The sequence below is a fragment of the Trichosurus vulpecula genome, chromosome 1 (genome assembly GCF_011100635.1).
Source record: "Trichosurus vulpecula isolate mTriVul1 chromosome 1, mTriVul1.pri, whole genome shotgun sequence".
In the NCBI taxonomy this organism is placed as follows: domain Eukaryota; kingdom Metazoa; phylum Chordata; class Mammalia; order Diprotodontia; family Phalangeridae; genus Trichosurus; species Trichosurus vulpecula.
In genome coordinates this window covers 61,461,849-61,488,046 of record NC_050573.1, presented here as the reverse complement: position 1 = coordinate 61,488,046, position 26,198 = coordinate 61,461,849, and the positions used below count along the sequence as shown (strand labels likewise).

At 47.4% G+C, this 26,198-nt stretch overlaps 1 protein-coding gene across 6 annotated transcripts in view; it reads left to right on the top strand.

Annotated features, from left to right (window-relative positions):
- The first annotated feature begins 21,613 nt into the window (after positions 1–21,613).
- Positions 21,614–26,198, top strand: part of ARHGAP45 (Rho GTPase activating protein 45) — a 49,817-nt gene continuing 45,232 nt past the window's right edge. For all 6 annotated transcript variants that reach the window (XM_036769504.1, XM_036769479.1, XM_036769497.1 and 3 more), the window contains exon 1: positions 21,614–21,889. In XM_036769504.1, the coding sequence (XP_036625399.1) occupies positions 21,800–21,889 (90 nt within the window). In that variant the 5' untranslated portion in view covers positions 21,614–21,799. The remainder of the gene's footprint in view (positions 21,890–26,198) is intronic.

Below are 26,198 nucleotides of genomic sequence, written 5' to 3'. Positions count from 1 at the left end.
AAAGAAAGACAAAGAGAGTCCCTCATCTCAAGGAGCTCAGTTTCTCATGGAGAAATAACCGTGTAAATAACTACATCCATAGAAGATCCATGCAGAGCTGATACAAAGTAATCTCAAAGAGAAGACAGTAGGAGGACGGGGGAACTGGTAAATTGGGGTTTTGATCTGAGGCTTGAAGGAAGCCAGGGAAGCCAGGGGAAGGGGTGGCAGGGGGAGGGGGGGGAAGAAGACCATTATAGGCATAGGGGACAGTCTCGGGAAACAATATGAAGAAAAGTGATTAATGTGTTCATATCCCTTGTTTGACCCAATGAACCCACAATTCTGATCCCGCTACATATAGCCCAAGGAGGATAAAGATGAGATGGTCATAGCATCACTTTCTTTTTTTTCTTTTTCTTTTTTTATTGTTTATTTTTAGTTTTCAACATTCGCTTCTATAAATTTTAAATTTTCTCCCCCTCCCTCCCATCTCCCTTCCCAGGATGGCGTGCAATTTGATATAGACTCTACATATACATTCCTATTAAACATTTTCACATTAGTCATGTTGTAGAGAAGAATTAGAACGAATGGGAGAAACCGTGAGAAAGAAAACAAAACAAAACAAAAAAAGGAGATAGTTTGCTTCACTCTGCATTCAGACTCCATAGTTCTCTCTCTGCATGTGGATGGCATTTTCCATCATGAGTCCTTTGGAATTGGTTTAGATCCTTGCATTGCTGAGAAGAGCCAAGTCTATCAAAGTCAGTCATCACACACTATGGCTGTTACAGCGTACAATGTTCTCCTGGTTCTGCTCACTTCACTCAGCATCAGTTCATTTTAGTCTTTCCAGGTTTTTCTGAAGTCCACCTGCTCATCATTTCTTATAGCACGATAGTATTCCATTGCATTCATATATCACAAGTTCTTCAACCATTCCCCACTGATGGGCATCCCCTCAGTTTCCAATTCTTGGCCACAACAAAGAGCTGCTACAAGTATTTTTTGTACATGTGGGTCCTTTTCCCATTTTTATGATCTCTTTGGGATACAGCCCTAGAAGTGGTATTACATAGCGTCACTTTCTATGGTAACCAAAAACTGGGTCCCTATCAGCTCCACGATCAAATATAAGTCCTGTATTTGGCTTTGAAAGCCCTTCGTGACCTGACTCCTCCCTACCTTTCCAGTCTTCTTACACTTTCCTCATCCATGAGTACTCTACAATCCAATGAACCTGGCCTTCTTGTGGTCTGGTTGCCTAAACAGAAATAAAGTGGGGTCCATTGACTGGGGAATTGGCTGGAACAAACTGTTGCATGTGTAGTAAGGAAGGACTAACATAAGGAATTCAGAGAATCATGGAAACACTGTCTGAGTTATTATTGCAGAATCAGGAAAACAGAAGTAAGAGAAAATATATCCACGACTACAATAGTGCATGAAAAGCATTTATTAGGCACTTACTGTGTGTCAAGTACTGTGCTAAGTCCTGGAGATACAAATAAAATTAGTTTACCTTCTAATAGGGGAAGACAAGGCCTGTAAGGGAAGAATGGAAGGAGAGGAGAGGAGGGAGGGGAAGTTTGATCGCTGTTTTCAGAGCCAGAATTAGAAGGCAAGAGAGGGAGAGGGAAGGTATGCAAGCTCCTGTTTGGCACGAAGATGCTCAGAGAGTAGCATGGTGGGTCTGGGTCCTAGCTAGATGGTGGTGAGTGCTCACCATTGTTCCAGGGTAGAAGCTTGCAAAGCTGAGTTGGGGTTGGAGACTGGAGAGCAAGAGGAGATGAGTTGGACCCTGAAGTCATCAGAGTGACTAAGCTTGGTTCCAGGGAACACAAGATGAAATATGCTTCCTTCCTTCTTGGTAGAGAGGACTATAGTACAGAATGACGCATATGATATCAGATATAGTTGTTTTTAGGGTTAGTTTTGCTTTATTTTTGATTTGTTACAAGGGAGGGTTGGAGCGGGAGTAGGAGATATGGAAAAAACTTTGGTGTGATAAATAAAAATCATATAAACAATGTTACCATGGCTAGGCCTATATCCTCTAAGAGATCAGAGAAAGAGGAAAAGGACCCATATATAGAAAAATATTCATAGCCTCTCTTTTTAGTGGCAAAGAATTAGAAATTGAGGGGGTGCCCATCAATTGGAGAATGGCTGAACAAGTTATGAGATACGTATGTGATGGAATACTGTTGTGTTGTAAGAAATGATGAAAAAGATAGTTTCCGAGAAACCCAGAAAGACTTGTATGAACTGATGCAGAGAGAAGTGAGCATAACCAGGAAAACCATTTATACAATAACAATACTGTAAAAACCAACAATTATGAAAGATCTAAGGACTCTAATCAACAGAGATCATCCTATGCCAGAGAACCAGTGATAACCATGCCACCCAGCTTCTGTCGAAGAGATGGTGAGCTCGGGGTGCAGAATAAGGCATGCATTTTTGGACATGGCCGATATCAGAGCTTGATTCACTTGATTTTGAAAACAAAACAAAACCAAAAAGGCATAAATAAAACTTTTTGAAAGGACATGGAAATCTTAATAGACTGCCCATTCAAAATGAATCAACTACCTATAAAAACGTTAATGGGATTTTAAGCTTAATCGAAAGTGGTATAATATCCAAGAGAAGGGAGAAGATAGCCCTGTTGTCCTTGGGGTGGTCCAGACTACATCTAGAGTGGTTGGGTGCCCCATTTTAGAAAGGACATAGACAAGGCATAGCATGTCCAGAAGACAGAGACAAGGATGTTGAGGGGACTGTAGGTCACGCAACCAAGTGAATACTGATTGATGGGAAACAGGAATGTTTCACTTGAGGCAGAATAGATTTAGGAATGGATAGAAAGGGGTTTGAGGCCTCTGAGAGGTTATCTGAGGCTCAGCGATTGGTTAGGGTGCTCAGTGAGGGGATGGGATTCTGTGAGCAGAGCGAGGGCTATTGCTGATGATGAGACCTCAGCGGAAGGTGAGGGTTCAGTGAATGTCACGGGGGCTTACAAAGGGATTCAGTCTCCCGGAGTCAAGTCAGGGCAACAAGCATTTATTAAGCACCCGTTAGGTGCCAGGCACTGTGCTAATCACAAAAGATACAAAGAAAGGCAAAACTAGTCCCTGCCCTCAAGGACCTCTGTCTAATGAGACGGACAACATGTAAACAACTATGTACGAGCAAGATATATAAAGGATAGACTGGCAATAGCTCTAGCAGTAAGGGGGACCAGGAAAGGATTATTGCAGAAAATGAGACTTTAGCTGAGGCTTGAAGAAAAGACAGGGAAGCCAGGAGGTGGAGCTGAGGAGGGAGAGAGCAGTAGGCTTGGGGCACAGACGGATTGTCATCGTGAGTGAGGAACAGCAAGGAGACCAATGTCGCAGGATCCGAGAGAACATTGAGGGGAGTGAGGTGTGAGAAGACTGGAAAGGTAGGAAGGGGTCAAGGGCTGAAAGCCAACCAGCAGATTTTCATATCTGATCTTGGAGACCATAGGGAGCCGCTAGAGTTTGTTGAATAAGGAAGTGCTACGGTCAGACCCAGCCGAACTTCAGGAAGATGGATTTGATAGTTGATTGGGTTCCATGAGGTGGGTCATGTCTGAGTGATAAAGACAGTAGCTCAGGGAGGAGGGTGGGAATTCAGGGATGGAATAGGGAACGTTGGGATAAACAGGGCCTCAGTAAGGGGATGGAGTCCAGTAAGTGGAAGAAGGCACGGCGAGGGCAGTAATCCCTGTGGTAGATCCTTGAGAAGGTGGTGGAGCAGTAGATGGCTCAGTGAGGGAATGGAGAGGATGGCGGAGGCATGGAGAGGTCACTTAGTAAGGAGATGGGAGATTCAGTGAGCGTGATGGGGGCTCAGCGGGTGTGATCAGCACTCCCTGAAGGGGGTAACGTAGGAACTTAGTGAAAGAATGAGGGGCGCTGACGGAAGGAGGAACTGGGGGGGAGAAAGTGTGGCTCAATGAGACAATGAGGGTCATGGAGGGATGGGGACTCAGTGAGGGGGATGGTGACAGCATGGGACATGAGCACTCAGAGAGGGACAGGGAAGCTCAATGTTCCTAAAGTACTTTATGTCATCTCTTTGTACTCGGGCTGACCGTATCACTCCTCCACTCGATAAGTTCTTTGTTATTGTTCAGTCATTTCAGTCATGCCTTCCTCTTCATAACCCAGCTTGGGGTTTTCTTGGCACAGATACTAGAGGGGTTTGCCATTTCTTTCTCCTGCTTATTTTACAGATGAGGAAACTGAGGCAGGCAGGGTTAAGTGACTTGCCCAAGGTCACACAGCTAATACGTGTCTGAGGTTGGATTTGAACTCAGGAAGATGAGTTTTCCTGATTCCAAGCCCAGCGCTCTATCCACTGCACCACCCAGCTGACACAATAAGCTCTAATGACTCCCTATCACTTCTAGGGCCAAACACAAATTCCTTTGCCCTGCTTTTGAAGCCCTTTCTAACCTGACTTTTAACCTGCTTCTGCAGCCTTATTCTGCATCACTCTCCTTCGTGCTTACCACCGTCCCATCCCTCTGGCTTTCTTGCTGTTTCTCACACTGGACGCTCCATTTCTGATCTCTATGCCTTTGCACGGTCTGGCCCCCTGCCAGGAATGCCCTCCTTGGTCACCTCTGCCACTTAGAATCCCGCTCTAGCGGCCCCTCCTTCAGAGCAGGGGCTGTTTCATTTCTTTTCTTCGTACCTCCAGAATCCGACACATCGTAGGCTCTAAATAAATGTTTATTTTCGCACTCTCTTCCCACCATATTATACTTATCTGCACATGTCTTGCCCTCTAGTGGGAACAGAGAGCCAAGCAGCCAAGGAATAGTAGAACTATTAGCAGACCAGGGCAAGGAGGTAGCTCTAACTAGATGATCAACTGCTCCGCTTGGCTTCTCTCTAGCTGTGTTTGCATTAGAGCATGGCAGGAATGCACCAGCTAACTGTCATCTAGAGGGAGGTGAATAGACCACATCTCCTAGGGAGGGGTCAACCAGCTCAGGGAGGGGTGAGGCCGGGGGAAATACGTTTGACATGCTTTAAAATTTCACCTGCATTACTAACATTTTATCCGAGGCCGCTAGGTGGTACAATTCATAGAGCTCTGAGCCTAGAGTCAGGAAGACTTTAGTTCAAACCCAGCCTCAGACATTTATTAGTTCTATGAGGCTGGGCAAGTCACTTAAATCCTATTTGCCTCAGTTTCCTCATTTGTAAAATGAGCTGGAGAAGGAAACAGCAGACGACTCTGGTATCTTAGCCAAAGAGTCATACACGACTGAACAAGACTTTTTATCCATCACCTTCTTGAGTCTTCTGTAAAACTTGGACTCAATCAAAAGGCCGCACCCAAGGACCTAGAAGGCGAGGCCACAGGTTAACCACCCTTGGCTCTAGACAATCAACAGAACAATGACTCAAACTCTGATTTGTAGTGTTTGCTTATTTCCAAAGTGTAAATGCTAACACTATAATTTAGCAATCAGCTCTCACAACCGTGGACCCCTAGAAAAGACAGGAAAACGCCACATCCCTAACCTTATGGGTATGCCCTATGTATGTTCCTGCTCTCAAGAATGGTGGGGTAACCTGTAGAACCATGTATCTTTTTGGATAGGAGAAATTTTCCTTATTATATGTTTCATTAAATGTTCACCTCAAAAAAATTTAACAAGTATTTATGAAGCACCTACTATGCACGAGGCATTGTGCTAAATTCTGGGGATAAAAAAAGAAGCCAAAGACAGTCCCTGCCCTCGAGGAGTTTACATTCTAATAGGGGGCAGGGAGGAGAGAACATGCAAACAGACATATACAAAGCAAGTTCTATACAGGAAATGATTAACAAAGGGAAGGCACTGGAATTAAGAGGGGCTGTGAAAGCCTTCCTGTAGAAGGTGGGATTTGAGTTGGGACTAACTGAATTGTATAGGCCAGTGTGAGAGTCAATGTGGTGTAATTGATAGAGGCCTGGCTTCAGAGAGAAGAGAACCTGTCTCTGATACCTACTAGCTGCGTGACCCTGGCCAAGTCACTTACCCTCTCACTGTGCCAGGCAAACTCTCTGAGACTCAAAGTTTCAGAGCACGTGCCAACCTGTTTTTTTTTTGAGGGGGAAAAGCAGGGCAATTGGGCTTAAGTGACTTGCCCAAGGTCACACAGCTCCTAAGTGTCAAGTGTCTGAGGCTGGATTTGAACTCAGATCCTCCTGACTCCAGGGCCGGTGCTCTCCTCACTGTGCCACGTAGCTGCCCCCCAACCTATCTTGAGAGATGTTCCTCACCAGGAATTCTCTACACGGACAAAACCACAGGTCTAGTCAAATGAAGGTAGATGGCACTTTCAAACTTGTTTTTTAATCAAGTGCTTTACAGATAGGACCTCACCACAGTCTTGTGAAGGAGTTACTACAGGTATTTTTAATCCCATTTGGCAGGTGAGCTAACTGATGAGTCTTGGGAATTTCCCCATTAGAGCCAGATCCACATGCCACTGAGTGTTGGACTCTGGTCCTGAGTCAGAGGGGTTGCGGAGATGTTGGTGCTTTCCCAGGATTCTGTGATTTGAAATGTCTTGCCCAACATCACATGTGGCTCACAAGCGTCAGAATCCAAAGCCGGGGGGTTCCTGACTCTAAGCCCAGCCCAGCATCCTAGGAGCTGTGCCAGGAACCCCAGGGCCTGAGTTCCCAGACAAGCAACCTGCCATTAGCCACACAAGTCAACCATGAGAATGACACCGATGAGAGCAAACAGAAAGACAATGAATTAGGATCTAGCTTTATGCAAATCAGAGAATTTTATTTTTTCCACTTAATAATATTTTGTTTTTCCCAATTACATGTAAAAATAGTTTTCAATGTTCATTTTTATAAGATTTTCATTTCCAAATTTTTCTACCTCTCTTCCTCCCTCCCTCCCACCTCCCTTCCCCAAGACACCAATTTGATATAGATTATACATGTGCAATCATGTTAAATGTATTTCCACATTAGTCATGTTGTGAAAGAAGAATCAGAAGAAAAGGGAAAAACCATGAGAAAGAAAAAATAAAAACAACCCAAAAAAGTGAAAATAGCCTGCTTTGATCTACATTCGGACTCCAAAATTCTTTCTCTGGATGTGGACAGCGTTTTCCATCATGATTCTTTTGGAATTGTCTTAGATCATTGTATTGCTGAGAAGAGCTAGGTCTGTCGTAGTTAATCATTTGCACAATGTTGCTGTTACTGTGTACAGTGTTCTCCTGGTTCTGCTCACTTCACTCAGCATCAGTTCATATAAGTCTTTCCAGGTTTTTCTGAAGTCTGCCTGCTCATCATTTCTTATGGAACAATAGTATTCCATTACACTCATACACCACAACTTGTTCAGCCATTCCCCAGTTGATGGGCATCCCCTCCATTTCCAATTCTTGGCTACCGCAAAAAGAGCTGCCATAAATATTTTTGTACATGTGGTCTTTTCCCACTTGCACGATTTCTTTGGGGTACAGACCTAATAGTGGTATTGCTGGATCAAAGGGTACGCACAGTTTTATAGCCCTTTGGGCATGGTTCAAACTGAGAATTTTCCAGCGACCTGTTGGAAGTGAGCTGTGTTTGCATTGTTTCCAGTCCCAAATCACAACTATACGAGAACAAAATATAAATTGGTCTCCATCTTGTTCTCTGGGAGACGATGAAGGGGCAGAGGACACATTGGTAACTTCCAAGTTACCAGGGAGAGGGAAATGCTCCTTCAGGAAAGCAAAGAAACTCTCCAAGGAGAAAAGAAAGGGGAAAAAAGTGAAGTGATACAGGGCAATTCTCACCGACAGCAGGAGGTTGCAGCTGAGTAATAGGTGTGAAGTTCCTCCAGGAGAGGCTGAGGCTGGACCATTTGCAGAGAAAATAGCTCCACAGGTGCCCTGAAGCCAGGGATCATCCAGAGGATGAAGATGTGGGGAGTGGTGGTGGGTCAGCCTGACATCCCTCAGGGCCCGTACAACCCTGCCTCTGAGTCTGGCTACTGGTCAGCTTAACCCATAGAGGGTCGGGTGCATTCCCAGCATTCAGTTAGCTGCCAAGGTCATGAACTGAGATTATCCATGGAGAGTTCTGGGAGAGAGACACTGGAAAAAGGAGGAAGTTTCGATCTAGGGGGTAGAAGGCCACCCTTGTACTGCTACCATAACAGAGGCTGCCTGGATTAATATTTCGTAAGAATGAGTGTGACTCGGGGGCAGCTAGGTGGTGCAGTGAGTAGAGCACCAGCCCTGGAGTCAGGAGGACCCGAGTTCAAATCTGACCTCAGACACTTGGCACACTTACTAGCTGTGTGACCTTGGGCAAGTCACTTAACCCCAATTGCCCTGCCTTCTCCCCTCCAAAAAAAAAAAATAATGACTGTGACGCATGAGCACTGAGCCTGGTGGACTGGGTTTGGTGAGATGACTTCTGATGCCTTCATGGCAAATTCCTCCTTCCACAGCTGTAGCGTGGGCAGCCGCCCTTCACTGCTGTTGTTGTCTACTCGTTTTCCATCGTGTCCGACTCTCTGTGGTCCTTTTGGGGGTTTTCTTGGCAAAGATACTGGAGTGGTTTGTCATGTCGTCCTCCAGCTCATTTTACAGATGAGGAAACTGAGGCAAACAGGGTGAAGTGACTTGTCCAGGGTCACACAGCTCATAAGTGTCTGACTTCAGATTTGAACTTGGGCCTTCCTGAATACAAGCCCGGCACTCTATCCACTGCGCCACCTGTTTGCTCATCTCCTCCGGTGTTTCCAAGCTGGAGGACACACCTACAGCCCATTCTGTCTCTTTCTCTCGCTTCTCTGGGGGTCTTACTCCAAGAACTCTATGCCAACAACACAAGAAGCATTCACACAATTCATGACTTCGAATCTCATGGAATCCTGGGAAAGCGCCAACATCTCCACAGCCCATCCGACTCAGGTCCAGCGTCCAACCCAGGGTGACACGTGGATCTGGCTCTAACGAAGAAGCTCCCAAGGTTTGTCAGACCTTACAACCCCTACTGATTGTTAAGGGACTAAATAACACCTGGTAGAGAGAACCTGGCAGCTGGGTGGTAGTGTGGATAGAATATTAGAGTCAGGAAGACCTGAATTCAAATCTTGCCTCAAAAGTTAGTTGTGAGGGGCAGCTAGGTGGTGCAGTGAGTAGAGCACCAGACCTGGAGTCAGGAAGACCTGAGTTCAAATCAGACCTCAGACACTTGACACATGGACTAGCTGTGTGACCTTGGGCAAGTCACTTAACCCCAATTGCCCTGCCAAAAAAGCAAAAAAAAAAAGTTAGTTGTGTTACCCTGGGCAAGTCATTTAACCCCTCTTTCAGCCTCGATTTCCTAATCTGTGAAATGGTGATGGTAATAGCACATACCTCACCAGATTATTGTGAGAATCATGCATGTAGACCCATGTAAAGCCCTTGGCAAACCTTAAGGCACCATTTAAATATTAGTCATTATTATTATCATATAAAACATAAAAGTCTTAATCTCAGTGATGGATGAAACCTTTGTTTCTGGCATTGAAAATGTCACTCTACACAAGGTGGGAAAACCCTTCTTAGTACCACATTTGGAACCTGAGTCACGGCCAGTCATTCTTACGTAAAGCCACACATTTGATTTTGACCTTTAAAAAGGGGAACTACAAAGATGGAGAAGATTCTGAACGTTGAGACTCAGATTTTGTTTCCTGAAGAAGAAGCTCGAGCGTTTGTGGGGCCCCTCCTGGGAATCACGTGCCCTAGGGAGAGGAAGAAATAGGGGATAGTAGAGATGGCAGCGGGGTCCCTAGAGAAGGCGAGGAATTCCCAGATAAGAGAAGGAATTCCTGCACAAAGCCTCCTGGACGGAAGGGGAGGAGATGCTGGATGTCCCTGGGCTCTGGGAAGCAGTAGCCGAAACCAAGGAGGCTTTGTGGGCTCACAGATTTAGAACCTTAGGGACCAAGTAGTCCAGGCCCCTCATTTTACAGATAAAGAAACTGAAGCTCATTAAGGTGGAAGGATTTCCCCAAGGTCATATGGTAGTAAGTGACAAAGGCAGGATTTAGACCCAGGTCCTCTGAATCCAAAGCTGGTGCTTCCCCCGCTTCCCCACCCCCACCCCACTGCTGAGTAGGAGGGGAAAGAGCCAAAATTCGGTAGCACAAACCCAGACCTTGTCTTCCACTAGTTCTGTGAGTGATACACACTGTGAAGATCCTGGAAAAGGGAGCTGACTTTTTTTCTTTTTTTACAGACAGGCCTTTCCGCTTTAGGATACCTCAACCTTAGGATAGCGCTATGGGTCTATAGGACTGCATGGATCCCTAAGGGAGGGGAAAGAGACTAGATATTTAGTGCCACCAAGAGCTTTCCCTTTTTGGATGGACTTCAGCTGTAGAGTAGTATCTGGGATAGGTTGAGGCCTATAGGAAAAGGAAGGAGAGTTGTTTTGGTCCTTTATGGGACTGTGCGAAACGAAGACTGTCCTATATTCGGTGTATTATTAACCTGAGTCCTTGTGAGGGAATTGAAGACATAGATTGACCTTTTCTGTATAGACCTAGACACAAGTCATATTCTGGCGTTTCCAAGTAGGACATGAGCTAAAGAGAACTTTGAAGGTGACGTTCCCAAGACTGAAGCTAGTCCATGAAAATCCAGAGCCCCTGAACCATGGGTTACATACAATAGGAACACTGAACCCTTACCAGGATTGGTAATTACTTTGGAGTATTGGCTTGGATGTGCTGTCATGGAGCTAATTATTCATCCAAGGAGTATGAATTAGCTCAAAGTGCAATATCAGAGTTACATGCGTTGCTCTACTAGAGTTTTTTAGTCATTCATTTATACTTGACATGGGTGAGCCCCGTTTGACAATCAGTATTACCCCTGGGGACTAGAGGGTGTTTAAGCTTGTGAATGCCCTAGACTGCTTTCCTCACCTGGGCAGGGTGGCTTTTCTCCATTCAGTGCTATTCCAGTTTGGAAGGTTTTTCTCCCTTTAACCTCTAAGTCCAAATCTACTCGAGGGGATAAAATATTGATGATAGAAACCATAAAATTTACTGTGTATGCCTTTGTTCATTAGACCGCGAACTCCTTGAGGTATGGACTGACTTTTGCCATTCTTTGTAACCCCAGTGCTTAGCACAACCTGGTACATAGTAGGTGCTTAATAAATGCTTATTGCCTGACTGTTCCCACCCCATAAGATATTTTAGTCTCTAGGTCTTTTCCTTCAGTAACCATAAATATGGACGTTCCATATATAATCTCAGAGCTTTAAAAACAATGAAGAAAAATGCCACATTAAATATAAATTCGTCCTGTCAATCCATTTCCTCCCAGAACATCGGTGTGAAGGGAAGAAAAATTCAAGAGTGCACACCTCTCCCAAAGAGGAATAAGGTGAGCGCCATTCACCTCTCTGCTTGAGACTCGTAGATAAAAGGAAATTGGAGAAGATGACATCTCCCCCCCAGTTCATCATACAGGTGGCTCTGGGTGATGCTGAGTGTGGCATCTACTATCAACCACCCAGATCAGCCCTGGTGCTTCATCTCTTGACCCCGAGTGCTGCTTGCCTCATGACTGGACTGAATGAGAGGAAGAGAGGAAAAGGGAGTGCATAGCTCAGATAGCGGCTCTTATCCTGTTGGAAGACACCCTTGTAGCGGGGAAGTTTATTGCAACCTTGGGATGGTCCCACTTCCCTGTCACAGGGAGGAAATCTCATTCATAGCGGATGGTCTCAGAATCTTGCTCTTTCTAGCCTCCTTCCTCCTCCGATTTTTCAGGACCCATGGAAAAGATTCAAAGGAGTTAGGAGTGAATGGCCTTCACCCCAGTGTCCTTTAGACATGTGAGCATTCTCAGGAATTTTTTGTCACACCTTGGATGATGGTTAAGATGCAAAAAAAGATCTAATGACAGGCTTGAGCATTGAGTAGGGACGTTCAGTGGGGAAAAATGGAAAGTCTTACACTTGGATTCAGAAAGTCTGCTTCACAAGAATATAAGATGTTGAGTTTTGTAAAGTGCTTTATAGACATCTTGTTTTATCCTTATAACCATCCTGGGAGGTAGGACTATTGTGAACCCCATTTTACATATGAGGAAACTGAGGCTGAGCGAAGTTAAGTGACTCGCCCAAGGTCATACAGCTAATAAGTGTCGGAGGCTGAATTGAAACTCAGGTCATGCTGATTCTGGGCCCAGCCTACTATCCACTGAGCCATCTAGCTGCCTCTAAGCACAAGATGGGGGAAACATAGTTGGGCAGTAGTTTGTCTGAAAAAGATCTGGGGGTTTTAGTGGACTCCAAGGTCAATGTCAGAAGTGTCAGAAAGTTAATCTCGAATCTTGGCAGGGCAGAGCCTCCAGGAACAGGTTAGTGGTAATCCCTCCGTCACACCTGAACCACTGTGTTCAGTCTTGGGTTCTGTGTTTTAAGGACATTGAGAAGCTGGAAACCTTTCCTGACTTCCTTTAATCTAAGATTGTCTCTGAGTTAACTTGCATATATCTTGCTGTCCTACAAACATAATACATTGTGTCACCTATTAGACTGTGTGCTCCTTGAGGGCAGGGGCCATATTTCGTCTTTATATTCCCAGCCCTTAGCACAGTGTCTGGCACTCAGATATTGAATAAATGCTTATCAACTGACTAGCTGACTGGCTGGCGAGTGTCTAGAGGAGGGCAGCCGGGATGGCGAAGGGCCTTGGGATCATGCCACGAAGGACTGAAGGGCCATGACAGGGCTCTTCAAATACTTGAAAGAAGCATTCAACTTGTTATGCTTGGCTACCAGGGGCTAAACAAAGAAGGTTGAGGGAAAGTTAGAGGAGCTGAGAAGCCCATTTCCCGTATTTGTGAAACTTAGACATGAATAATATTTGGAGATTTCCTGGAGTTAACTGAAGGTGAGGGGATACGAAGTCAAAGAGATGATCTTTTGGACATCAGCCCCCAGGCTCAGACCCAGTCCATGTTAGCCCAGAAGTTGGGGAACCATGAGCTGTATGACATTTATTTCAACCATTTTTGATGGAAATCTTTCTAAAATTTGCCACCAGATTCCCTCTTTCTCTACTTCTTTTTTTGGAGGCAATTGGGGTAAGTGGCTTGCCCCGGGTCACACAGCTAGTAAGCATCAGAGGCTGGATTTGAACTCATGCTCTCCTGACTCCAGGGCTGGTGTTCTATTCACTGTACCACCTAGCTTCCCTCTTCCCTATCTTCTTTTTCTTTTTTAACCTCATTTTTTGGTAATTTTTTTTTTATTTTACACTTACATACAAAATGGGAAAAGAAAGAAAAACATTGTCATATGCACAGCAGACCATAAGAGAGGACTCAATATAAAACTAATATATAAATATATAATATATTTACATTATTTATACATTAATATAAATATATAATATATAAAATATGTAATATATTAAACTAATATATAAATATAAAATAAAAACTCCATAAAATATAAAATTCAAAAAACATATAATAAATGCATTGTTTTCAGATTTCAATTATGTAACTAGACATCTGCTTGATCTTTCTCTCTGCCAGAGCAACTGATAAAATAGTGACTTGCCTTAATGAGAATTTCAAATATCGGGTTCTGATGCTGTGCTCAGGTTCTTAGGACTTTTAGGGTTTGTAATCTTTTCACCCACTACTCATGAGCCCCCATTTCTCTCTCTGTCCCCTGCCAGCCAGAATTAATATGGAGCAGCTAGGTAATAAAGCGGATAGAGGGTTGGACTTGGAATTAGGAAGATCTGAGTTCCAGACCTACCTTAAACATTTATTGATTGCGTGACCCTAGGCAAGTCATTTTACCACAGGGTGCCTCAGTTTCTTCATTCTGTAAAAATGGGGATAAAAACAGTACATACCTCGTAAGGTTGTCCCCCATGCCTGTTCCTCATCTCTGCCTCCTGGCTTTCCTGCCTCCCTCAAGTCTAAGCTAAAATCCCACCTTTTACAAAAAGCTTTTCCCAATCTCTCTTAATGCTGGTGCCTTCCTTCCACTGATAATTTCCAGTTTATCTTGTATATATCTTGTTAGTACGTAGCTGTTTGCATGTTGTCTCCCCCATTAGACTGTGAAGCCAGGGACTGTCTTTTGCCTTTTGCCTTTCTTTGTATTATTCCCAGCTCTGGGGCCAGTCCCTGGCACACAGAAGGCATTTAATCAATGTTTATTGACTAACATGTAAGGGATTTTACAAACCTTAACACACATATAAGTAGTCGGTTATAATTATTATGTAATGTCATGGTAATGCAAAAGTATGTTTAGTTAAAAGAGAATGAATGATATGCACCAAGAAATAATCCAACAACAAATATCCTCACCTTGCACTTCCCCAGCTCTAAGCCTCCTAAACTTCCAGGGAATGTAGGCTGCAAGGCCTCTTGGACCTACTTCCCATGCTGTCTTATCAGCATGGCTCTGCGAGTGAGCAGAAGAGAAAAACAAACAAACCCCAAGTTTCTGAGTCTGCATTCCTGACAGTGCTGTATCAGCCAGAGGCAGCAACCTAGGCAATGAGAAAGGGATGTTAGCAATCAGCCCAGTGGCTGGACCCAGGAGCCTTGGGGTTTGCAAGATGTTCCCTCTTTGAATCAGGTCCGGGAAACATTGGAGTCTTGCAAAGGGAGCTCCTTGGGATGAGAACTGCAGCTCCAAGTACCAGACCCACAACTGGGAGGGTCTGTACAGGGGGCACTTCCTGGTATAAGAAGGAATGACTCTGTTACTATCAGCAAAACTTGGTCATAGCCTTGGAGTCCCTTCCCAGCTCCATTTCTGTTTGCTCTTCTCTCTTTTCCAGAGTCCTATTCAAGTCTTCCCAGTCCCATCTCCTTCTAGGGAGTTAGCGCCCAGCGTCCCACTAGGTACACTGAAAATAACTGCATCCAACCAGAATCCTTCCTGGGAAGCGTCATCACCTGCTGTACAGGCACGTGGGGGATATAGTTCCCAAGGTAAACATGCGCCCTCCCCTACGTTTTTCACAAGGTGGAAAAAGCGAAGGGGGGAGTTCTACTATGGGTCTAATTATCATTTTTAAACAGACATCAAAAAAGGAGGAATTAGTTGATGAAGGGGGAATAATAGGAGCCTTGGGAGGAAGTAACCACTCAGTCTTAGAATTCATAATAGAGAAGAGGGAAGCTTCATCGTCTGACAGCGAGGCTAGATTTTTTGAGACCAAATTGAAAATAATTTGTTGAAAGAATAGGTAGGATCCCGAGGGCTAGACTTCTATACTTCTGTGATCTCATCTACATGTGCAGATTACAACCCACTCGTCTTCTCAGCCTGTGTGACCCCTGTCCATGTGCTCTTGTATGTATTCCATAGGCACTGCTCCCAACATCCACAGGCAGTCCACCCAACATGCCATGGACCTCCCTCACGATGTCTTGGCTGGCTCTGCCTCCCTATTGGTACATAAATGGGCCAGTTTTTTCCTAGTCATGCCACTTGCCATTTTTTTTTTGCTCACTGCACCTCCATTGTCTTTTGGGGGACCATCCACTTTTTCCCATGTGGTACTCCATGACTTGCACTCATATGATTATCACCAGAAGAATATAGATTTTTTTTTAATGGGCCAGGGAGAAGCTTAGGGTGGCTAAATGCAATCTAGTATTGCCCCCAGCACAGCACACCAAGGAGGACATTGAAGCCAGGGTCCAAACGGAAGTGGGATTCCATGTGGATAGTGGAGTCCTCCAGATGCTCTTGTTTGAAGATGATGCATTCATTGCAATAACACAACGATAATAGCTAATATGTATATAGTGTTTACTGTGTACCAATTACTGCGCTATGTGCTTTACCGATATCTCATTATTACCCCCATTTTACAGTTGAGGAAACTGAGGCAAATAGAGGTTAAGTGACTTGCTTAAGGTCACACACAGCTAGTGAGAATCCGAAGCTAAATTCAAACTCAGGCCCTTCTGAGTCCAGGCTCTATCTACTGGCTGCCTTAGAGTATTGCAGATCCTCCTGAATGAATGAGACCATCAAAAGAATTCAACCTGACTATCCACACAAGAACAAACAAGTGGATGAAGAAAATCTATTGTCCAGACTAGACCAGAAAGTAGAATTTTTCTCACTGGGCAGATGGGGGGTAAGGCAGGACAATGACACAGAGAACCATTTGACCATAGGTTCAGTTATATCAGGAGAGGGGAAAGTCTGACTTTTGCTCCAGTGTGTGTGTGTGTGTGTGTGTGTGTGTGTGTGTGTGTGTGTGTGTGTGTGTAGGAGGGAAGGAGGTCTAAGAAAAGGGTAGTAGTCGACCCTTAGTTGTGCCACGTGGCTACATGAGCTGGCTAATCACTACAGGGAGTAAGACTGCCTTCTCCGCATCCTCAGGAGAAAGTCATTCCCCACCCATACCAGTGCCAGATGTTGGCACTTTGGGGCAAAGCCCCCTTTGCTCTGGTTCAATGGTGGTTGTGGCTCTGGTCCAGATTATGAAATGCAGTTGGATGGACAATCCATAAAATTGGTCCTTCAGTAAACATACTTTGGACAGACCCTGCAGATAGGCAATGAACTGAGTCCAGGATTGAAGGCAAAGTGAGTGGACTTTAAAAAGGATCAAGGGAAAGTCCTATATGTCAAACAAATCAACCATACAGGTTAAGAAGTGGAGGTGGAGAAAATGTAGCTAGACAGCAGTTGAGAAAAAGACCTGGGAGTTCCAGGGGACCACAAGTGCAAACTGAATCCAACATTACAACCAGAAAAGCTTGAGTGACTTTAGGTTGGATTAAGAGAGGTAGTATGTCCAGAACATGGGTGTCTGACTGCCTTTATATTCTGTTCTGGTTAGATCACCCCTGGAGTACTTTGATCAGTTCTGGGGGACACATTTTAGGAAAGACACTGATGATCTAGAGAGCTTTGGGAGGAGGATGAGAGGCCTGAAGATCATGCCCTATGAGGATGAGAGACCCTGAGGAGAGAAGATTTATGAATTAAGAGAAAGTTTGTGAATTAAAGAGATCAGACTTTTTCTGCTTGATCTCAAAGGACAGAAGGAAGAGTGAAAGAAGGTGGGCCTAGCGTTAGGAGAACCATACTAACCAGGAGAGCATCCCAGAGTCGAATAGGCTGACTGCCTTGGGCCACAGGGAGCACCCAGCACAGCCTCCCTTCAAATGGAGGCTGGCCAGCCATGTGGGGGGGGGGGGAGGGCCTGGGCAAGGGATTGTTGTTCTGGTTTAGGCTGGGCCAAGTCTGAGATTGTGTGATTTGGTCACTCTGGGTCACAAGATGGCCCGGCTCTGTCTGGAAGGTGGGGAGGCCTTAGGTTCACTGACTTCCCACCAGCCTGTTCTGAAACGTGGCAAAGATTTCTGTTAAGAGGGCTGCCTTGCGGAGAGTCACCCATCTCTGAAGATGTCATGGCTCTCTAAGTTCAGAAAATTTACAAATAGGAACTAGTCAAAAGTGGAACCCGGTGTCTTGGGAGGGAGGGAGTTCTCCATTGCTTGGGGTCTTTGGGGAGAGGCTGGAGTGTGCCCCTTTGCTGGAGATGTTTGTGGAGGAGTTGCCAGCAGGTACAAGGCTGAGATTCAGAGAAAGCCTCAGCTGCTCCACCCCCACCCCCCAGGTAACTAGGGATCCTGGAGGGAGGGAAGGAAGGGATAGGGAAGAGAGGGAAGGGGAGGAATGGGGAAGGGAGGGGAGAGCAGGACCAGATCCCAGGCTTCAGGGTAGGCCACAGCAGGGCAGCTGGAGAGACAGAGAGGGAATAGGGTTGGTGTGGGCCGGAAGAGAGTCTCCAAAGGAGGGTGGGGCTGGCCGGAAGAAGAGAGATCTGGGGAGGAGGGAGGCTGGGAGGTGACAGGAGGAGGGGACAATGTGAGGGTGGGGCAGGGAGGTGCTTTGTAAAGGCTGGATGGGGCCATAGGAGGAGGAAGAAGAGGGGGAGAAGGGGAGGGAGAGGAGGAGGAAGAGGAGGGGAAGTAAAGGTCCCCTGAAGCAGCCAGGCTTTCCCATCAGAGACAGGTGCCAGTTGGCAGGAGCCCAGAGGTTGAGCTTTGTACAGCAGGGGCTGCCCTCCTAGGCAGCCAATGATCCGTCAGGGTTCAGCCACGGCATCTCACCCCATGCATGCTCACTGGCACACCCAAATACCTCCTCCTTGGGCCCTACAGGTGTTTGACCCCTTCAATAGCCCCGGCCCGGTCCCAGAAAGAGACAGGGATGTGGATGTAGCTGTGTGTGTGTGTGTGTGTGTGTGTGTGTGTGTGTGTGTGTGTGTGTGGTGGGTCAGCTTGTCTAGAATGTGGCTGGTACACCCGCTGGGGTCCAGCCCTCAGGCAGGCGGTCCCAACCACCAGCCTTCTGATGAAGACAACATGCAAAGAGTACATAGGAGTACATATGTACATAGGAGATCTATCCAATGTAAAGGGAGGTCTCCCAGGAAAGGATGTGTGGGGTGGGAAGGGCCTTCTGCAGAAAGTGGTGGTTCAGCATTTGAGCCTTGAAAGAAGCCAATGTGGCCTGGAGGCAGAGGTGAGGAGGGAGGGCGTTCCTGGCTTGGGGCACAGCTGGGGCAAAAGCACCCAGGTGGGAGGTGAGAGGTGGGAGAAACAGCCAGAAAGCCAAGGTTGCAGGATCATGTGGAATACTTGGATTTAAGAAACCTGGAAAGGTTGGAGGGGGCTTTTTTTGGTAAGGGGCTCTAAAAGCCAAACAAGATTTTATATTTTACCGTGGAGGTAATAGGGAGCCACAGTACAAATGAACTGGAGAAGGAAATGGAAAACCACTCCAGTATCTCTGCCAAAAAAAAAAACAAACAAACCCAAAAAGGGGTCACAGAGAGTTGGACGGGATTGAACCACAACTACAAAAATGGCAGAGGGGTGTGTGCGGGGGCGGGGTCCAGTTCTAAATGTCCAATGCTGGCGATATAAGACTGGGGGAGGAGGAGGGTGCACACAGATGTGTGTGGATGTCAGTTTTTCCAGGTGAATGGTTCTGTATCTGAGTGTGTGAGCACAGGTCTAGGATTTAAAGTCCTAGCTCTCTCGGGAGGCAGGAGCATGCTTGAGAGAGTTGGAGGGAGGAAGGAAGGGGCCGGGAGAGGCTTGGCCAACCCAGAAGGTGGAGGGGCTTGGGGAAGGCGGGGTAGGAGTTTCCCACAGATGAGGAGGATGCTAATCAAAGAGGCAGGAGAGGAATTCCCCTGCAGGCCTCCAAGGTCCAGGGGAGGCAAGTGCCCTCATCCCAGAGGCAGTCCCGGGGTCCCCTCAGGACACTCCAAGGGGACTGCCCCTTGCTAAAGGCCACTGTAGCGAGAGCCAGTGCCCTTCCCATTCTCTGGGAGTCCCAACCTATACAAAGAGCTTTTTCGTTGTTGAGTCATTTTGGCCATGCCCGACTCTCCCCATTTGGGGTTTTCTTGGCAAAGATACTGGAGCGGTTTGCCGTTTCCTTCTCCAGCTCATTTTATACATGAGGAAACTGAGGCAAACAAGGTGAAATGACTTGCCCAGAGTCACACAGTTAGTAAGTAAGACTAGATTTGAACTCAGGTCTTCTGACCCAGGCCCCTTTCCATTCAACTTACCACCTAGCTGTCCAAGCATACTTCCATTGAATTCACTCACATAGCTCTGGGGCAAGCCCAGGTGTCCTGGCTCCCAGGCAAAGGTTTCCCCCCAGAAGTGGGGGACTCAGAGGATTCCTGAATCTGAAAGGACTCTGGGAGACCATGCACTTCCATCCCTCCCACTTCACAGATGAGGAATCTAGAAGGCAATCTCTGCAGGTCTAAGGCCTCTCTACCACTGCAAACTGCCTTGGCTTACTCTCTGTCCTTCAGTCATTTTTCAGCCCTGTCCAGCGCTTGGTGACCCCCTCTGGGGTTCTCTTAGCAGCGATGCTGGAGGGGTTTGCCATCTCTTTCACCACAAATTATACTTACCTGTGTCTATACTGTACCTTTTTTGTAAGCAGAGCCCTAACCAATACGGGGCCAATGGGGCTTAGGCCCAGGGCACTGACATCTGTCCCTGAACTATGGTGCTCCTCTCTGAACCTTCCTCTCTTCCTTCGCCTTTCCCCATCACCCCCGCATTGAATGGAGAATCCTGGTTGTTCCATTGTCTCTGAACACTCCCCACTCCTCTGCTGCCCCCCTCAGCTTTTACTGCCACTCCCCGCTTCTGTTCCTCTTCAATCAATCGATTAATTGGCAAGCATTTATATTTAATTATACCTACTATGTGCCAGGCACTAGACATACAAAAACAGAAATTAAACAGTTACTGCCCTCAGTGAACTTATAGTCTGGGGGGTGGGGGTGGGGAGTGATATGTAGATGTGTAGGACTACACAAAACATACAAAATGGATTCCAGGAAACTTTGGGAGAAGGGCACTAGCAGCTGGGTCAGGAAAGGCTTCCTATATAGAAGATGGCTTCAACAGAGTCCTAAGAGAAACTAGGAATTCTAAATGGTAGAGGGGAGAAGGGAGTGCATTCCAACCAGGGGGAACAGCCAGTGCAAAGACATGGAGGTGGGAAATGGAGCTCTCTGTATGAGCTGCTGTTCTTTTTCCAGCTCTCCAGCCCCCCAACGAATTTGCCCCAGAGCTCAGTAGCAGGCTCCGCCCTTAGGGGCAGGGATTGTTTCATTTGTGTGTTTTTATTCTTAGTGTCTTTCATATCCCAAGACCTTAAAAAATATTTGTCAAATGAATTGAAATAAGTGGAGAGAATTCTGGGTTTAAAGTCAGTGGGCCTGAGTTTGAATCCCAGCTCCGCTCCTTACCGAGCTGCATGACCTTGGGTAACTCACTTCCCCTTTCCGGGCCTCCCTGTTGGATGAGATGATCCCTGAGACCCTTCCCAGCTCTGCATCCTCTGCTCCTCTGAGAGGGGAACTGACCTGCTCCAGTCACCTGCCAGACAGGTTAATGCTGGAATTGCTGAGACTAGCTGGGACCGCCTCCTGAGGCCTCTCCACCCTTAAAGACGTGTGTGTGTGTGTGTGTGTGTGTGTGTGTGTGTGTGTACGTGTGTGAGCATGTGCATGTGTGTGCGTTGGTAGGTGGGTTTGGCTGCATTTATAGCTGACACACATATGTAGCACTTTCAGGTTTATAACGAACTTTATACAGGATATCATTCGAATCTCACAACATTGGACAGATGTGGAAATTGAGGCTGAGAAGTTAAGATTTTTCCATGAGGTGTGTGTGTGGGGGATTGTATTTGAGATCCTGGGCCATACTGGGGTCCCTCCCCCCAGATCCCAGGGCTGCTGCTCCCCAGGGTCCTCCACACTCCAAAGCTCTCAGGGAAGGGGGCAGGGGAGTGCAGGAGAGGGCTCCCAAGCCGGCCTGTGCAGAGGAGAGTGCCCGAGAGAGGAAAATAAGCTTGGTGGTATGTTTTTGTGGGTGTGTGTTTAGCCTTCCGCTCCTTTTCCTGTTGGGGGGTGGGGGGAGACCACGGGGCCAACGCCAATGAGTGGCGGGCCCCTGTCACATGGCTCTGGCTCTGACAGCTTGGAGGTGGAGGGGGGAGAACCAATGTGGTCCCATCGGCCGCCAGACGTCTGGAGTGAGGAACCGAGAGGGAGGGCTGGGGATCTCGGAGCTCCCCTCCAGGGCCCTGAGCTGGGCAGGCACCTTGGCCCCCTGGCCCCCTTGACCCCCTCTGGAGGGCGGCGGCTCAGCTCAGCCCTTCTGCTCCTCCCACCCACGGCCCCGGAGCCAGACACATCATGTTCTCCAGGAAGAAGCGGGAGCTGATGAAAACCCCATCCATTTCCAAAAAGAGCCGTGCGGGAAGCCCCAGCCCCCAGGCCCCCTCGGTGAGTGGTCCTGGCCTGGGGGGAGGGGAGGGGAGGAGACTGGGCCAGGGCTGAGCGCAGACCTGAGGCTCCTGAGATCCAGAGAAGACTCTCAGACATCAGCTAGTCGTCCACCACACTCATCTTAAGAAAGGGAAACTGAGGTCCAAGGAGGGGGATTGCCTGGCTTAACGGCCCAAAGGGGACAAGATCTGAACCCCAAACCTCGGCTCACTCTCTGGGGCAGGCGGAAAAGGGGGAAGGGCCAGAGATGACAGGAGCCAGATAGGGTGGCAGGATCAGGAAATGAACCCTCAAAGCTAGAGGAGGAAGGGTCTCCAAGCTGGAGTGAATGGGGGTCCCAGGGCCTAGAATGGGTCAGAGCTCAGAGTCTCCCCAATTCTTTGACTCCCCCCACTTTTTCCCTTGAGATTCGGGTGTGGCACCTGGATTGAGGTAGGCTTTAGTTAGCCTTAAGGAGATCCTGAGAGGGGTCCCTGAGGTCTGGGGGTTGGGGTGGGGGGCGTGCTCCCCGGGGATCCCGTGGGCTTCATCAGTAGTGGTCACGCCCATACTCGGCACCCCCTTCCCTGCCCTGGGTCCTCCCCCGCCCCCATGAAGCAGCGCCCAAGAAGCTCTCTAGGTGGGGCTCCCCCTCCTACCCTGTGTCCCACCCTAGGGGCACTGGAGGTCAGGGGGATGCTAAGCCGGCGACTGGGGACAAAGCAGAGCTACAGTCCCTACTCAGTTGGTCTCAGGGGGGCTGAGTCTCTCAGCAGAGACCCCCGCGTGCGGCTGAAGGTAGGCCTGGCCAGGGTACGGCGAATGGCGGGAGGGAAAGGGGGAAGTTGGGTTCCCAAGCCTGGCTGAGCAGAGGGGTGGAGGGAGGCCCTGCAGTCAGTTGCCCCTCTGCTCCCCCTGTCTGAGCTGGACACCTGCCCATCCCCCAAGGACTGGGTGGTTTTCTCTTGAACTCAGGACTGCTCCAGGAAGCTGCTGCTTCTTCCCAAGGGTCATTGGGGGCCATCTTGGGAAGACTCTGAGCCATTGAGGGTTTTGGGGGGAGATCAGGGAGCTTCGCGGGAGACGGTGGGGAATGCCCATGCCTTGCCCTCTTCACCTGGTGAATTCCTACTCATCCCTTAAAGCCCAGCTCCAGAGCTCCCTTCTCCTGAAAGCCTTCCTGACTCCCCTCGAGGCTTCGTAGCACCCCCACTCATCATGTGGATCATTACAGTTACTTGTGTTGGAGGTCATTCACTCCCACCCTCTCATTTTACAGACGAGGAACTGAGGCCCAGGGGGGTCAGTGGTTTGGCCAGGATCACATGCTCTCAGACACCGTCTCCTTAGCCAGGGGTTCAGTTCCCAAGCCAGTCTTTCTTTTCTATCTTCCTTGGCTTCAGTGAACAGTAGTGATGTAAAACACCACCACTGCTCCTTAGGTCTTCAGTTTCTTGCTTAATCCATCCTTATCTCTGGCAAGAATCTCCCAATCTCTGATGGAAGTGATGAGGGAGACCCAGGGCTGCCTGGAGATGATGCACTTAGCATAGTACCTGGTACATAGTAGGTGCTTAATAAATACTTGGCTGGCTGACTGACTTATGGGGAGTATCTATGGGGCTCTCTGGAGCCTGGAGCATCACATTTAGAATGGACCTTAGCAATCATTTAGTCTAATTCCTTCATCTGAGATCATGGAAAACTGAGACCCAAATAGGTCTTGTGCACGGTCCCAACAGAAAGTGGTGATGATGGGATTCAGACCTGTGGCCTCTGCTGAGGGACATGATTCCCTGCTTCCTGCCCTCCCACTCCCATCTTTGGGCACTGGCTGGGAGGCAGTATTGGTAGAGTGCAAAGACGGCTGGATTTGAAGTCTGAGGACCTGGCTTTGAATCCTGACTCTCTCACGTGATACCAGTTACATTTTCTTCTCTTGGTCCAAGTTTCCTCCTCTGTAAAATGATCAGATGATCTTTAAAATCCCTTCTACCTCTAAATATGATTCTCCCAATTCTGGAGCTCCTGATTCTCTCTCTGCCTTTCCATGCCCAGATTCCTGGGGGCCAAAGGAGACATTCTCAAGCCTCTTAGCAGAGGGAAACTTCGATACAAACAAACATTTCCTAAGTGCCTACCATGTGCAAAGTTTTGTCCTCAAGGTAGTTGTTGTTAAACATAATCCCTTCCTTAAAGGGGGAAGTTTATATTTTGATATAATACGAGATAGGTGGGTGCAAAAGTGAAATCCAGACAAAGTGCTTTTGGAATATTTGAGGAGGATTCTGAAGGGCAGAGATGAGGAGGAAGGGCATTCCAGGTGTGCTGGTGTGTTATGAAACAAGTACCAGGAGATGGGAAACTGTAGCACAAGATTAGGGGAAAGAGCTCTCTTGCCCAGTTTGGCTAAAATGTACAGTTCATTGAAGTGATGTGAAATAAGAACAGAAAGATTAAAAAAACATTTTTAAAAAAGAATAGAAAGGTAAAATTTTTTTAAAAGAATAGAAAAGCTAAAAAATATTTTAAAAATAGAAAGGTAAAAAATAATTTAAAAAAAATTTTTAAAAAAGAATAGAAAGGTAGATGGGAGGCTGATTGTAGAGGGTCTGGAATCCCAGGCTAAGGAATCTCCATTTCACCTTAGAACCACTCAGCTTTTTAGAGCAGATGGTGGAGTGGTCAGTGCATCAGATTTTAGGTTTTTTTGCTCCAGTGAGAAGGCATTATTGGAGAGAGGAAAAACGGCTGGTTTTGAATTGATTGACATCTGTATAGAAGGAAAGGGGCCAACCTGAGAGGCGTTGTGGATGAAGGATGGACTGGATTGCTGGGGCGGGGGTGGGGGAAGTGAGGAAAAGGGAACAGTCAAAGATGTCTGAGCCTGGGTGCTGATCCAGGGAGAATGGTACTGCCCTCAAGAGAAAGAGGGTGTTAAAAGAGGTCTAGCTTTGGGGGAGGGATGAGGCCTTCATTTAGGGACTCCAGACACCATGCAGGTGGGGAGGTCCCATAGGCAGTTAGAAATGTGGGTCAGGAATCCCCTGGAAAGACAGGGCCATGACTTGCCCCACCCTGCCCTGAGTCCTGTGGCCCTTGGGCACAAAATGGTTCCCCAGGGTTGCCTCCTACCCCTTTTTAATTCACCTGGGACTTGACATGAGGGTCTTGCTTTCTATTCTTCAGCTGCTGCTTGGCTTTCTGGGGAAGAATTAGCAAGAACCCAGGGTGTTCAAGTTTATCTGGAGGGCGTTAGAGAGTGAATTCCCCATCCTGAGCAGAAGGTGAAGAAGAAGTTGTAGAAGGGAGTTCTGGATGGGTACAGCTACACGTCCTCTGGGGACCCTTCTAGCAAAGAGTTCTTGTGATCGTGGCACCCTGTTTTCCTGGTAGTGGGGATGGAACTGAAGCAAGCAGCCCTACCCCACCCCCACCACGCTGTAGTCAGAGCAGGAAGAGACGGCTGAGCCGCCCTGCCCTGTGGTTTGGAGGTTCTGTAGAGTTGCTTGTGAAAGGGCCCCCAAACAGGAGGAAATTGAGTAACAGAGGGAGGCCTGGAAAAGGGTGGGGGGGAACCCCATAATAAATCTCACCCCTTTGCCTTTGACCTGTAAACCCAGGGATGCCCCATAACTTCCCACTGGGACCTGAGAACATCAACACTAGGAGGGCTCTCAGAGTTCAGAGTATGCACATTCTGGGGGACCTTGGAGGTCCTCAACCCAACCCTGTACAAAAGAACATACTGGAAGTATTGGGGCAGGGGAGAGGGGCAGCTAGGTGATGCAGAGGTTGGAGCACCTGGAGTCAGGAGGACCTGAATTCAAATTTGACCTCGGATACTTACCACGTGTGTGACCCTGGACAAGTCACTTAACCCTGTTGTCCAGAGAGAGAGAGAGAGAAAGAGAGAGAAAGGGTTCATTCATTCAATCTCTGCTTGAAGACCTCTCTCCAGAGGGATCCCATGATCTCTTGAGGAAGCTCATTCCACCTTAGGACAGCAGGTTTTTCTTAACTCTAGCTTAAACCTACCTCCGACAACCCCCCTCCCCTGTTAGTTCTGCTGCTTGGGGCCGAGTAGACAAGTCAGTAGACTCCCTCTTCCACAAGACAGCCCTGACTACTGGAAGCCAGCTGCATCCTCCCGAAGACTTCATTTCTGCAGGCTAAACTTTCCCAGTTCCTTTAGTAAATCCTCATATGACTTGGTCTCAACCACCAGTCTCCAACCTCCTTCCTCTGGACACCCTCCAGCTTGTAATCATAATAACAACAGAGGTAATAATAAAGGCGCTTCAGTGTGAAGACGGTTGTGGAGAGA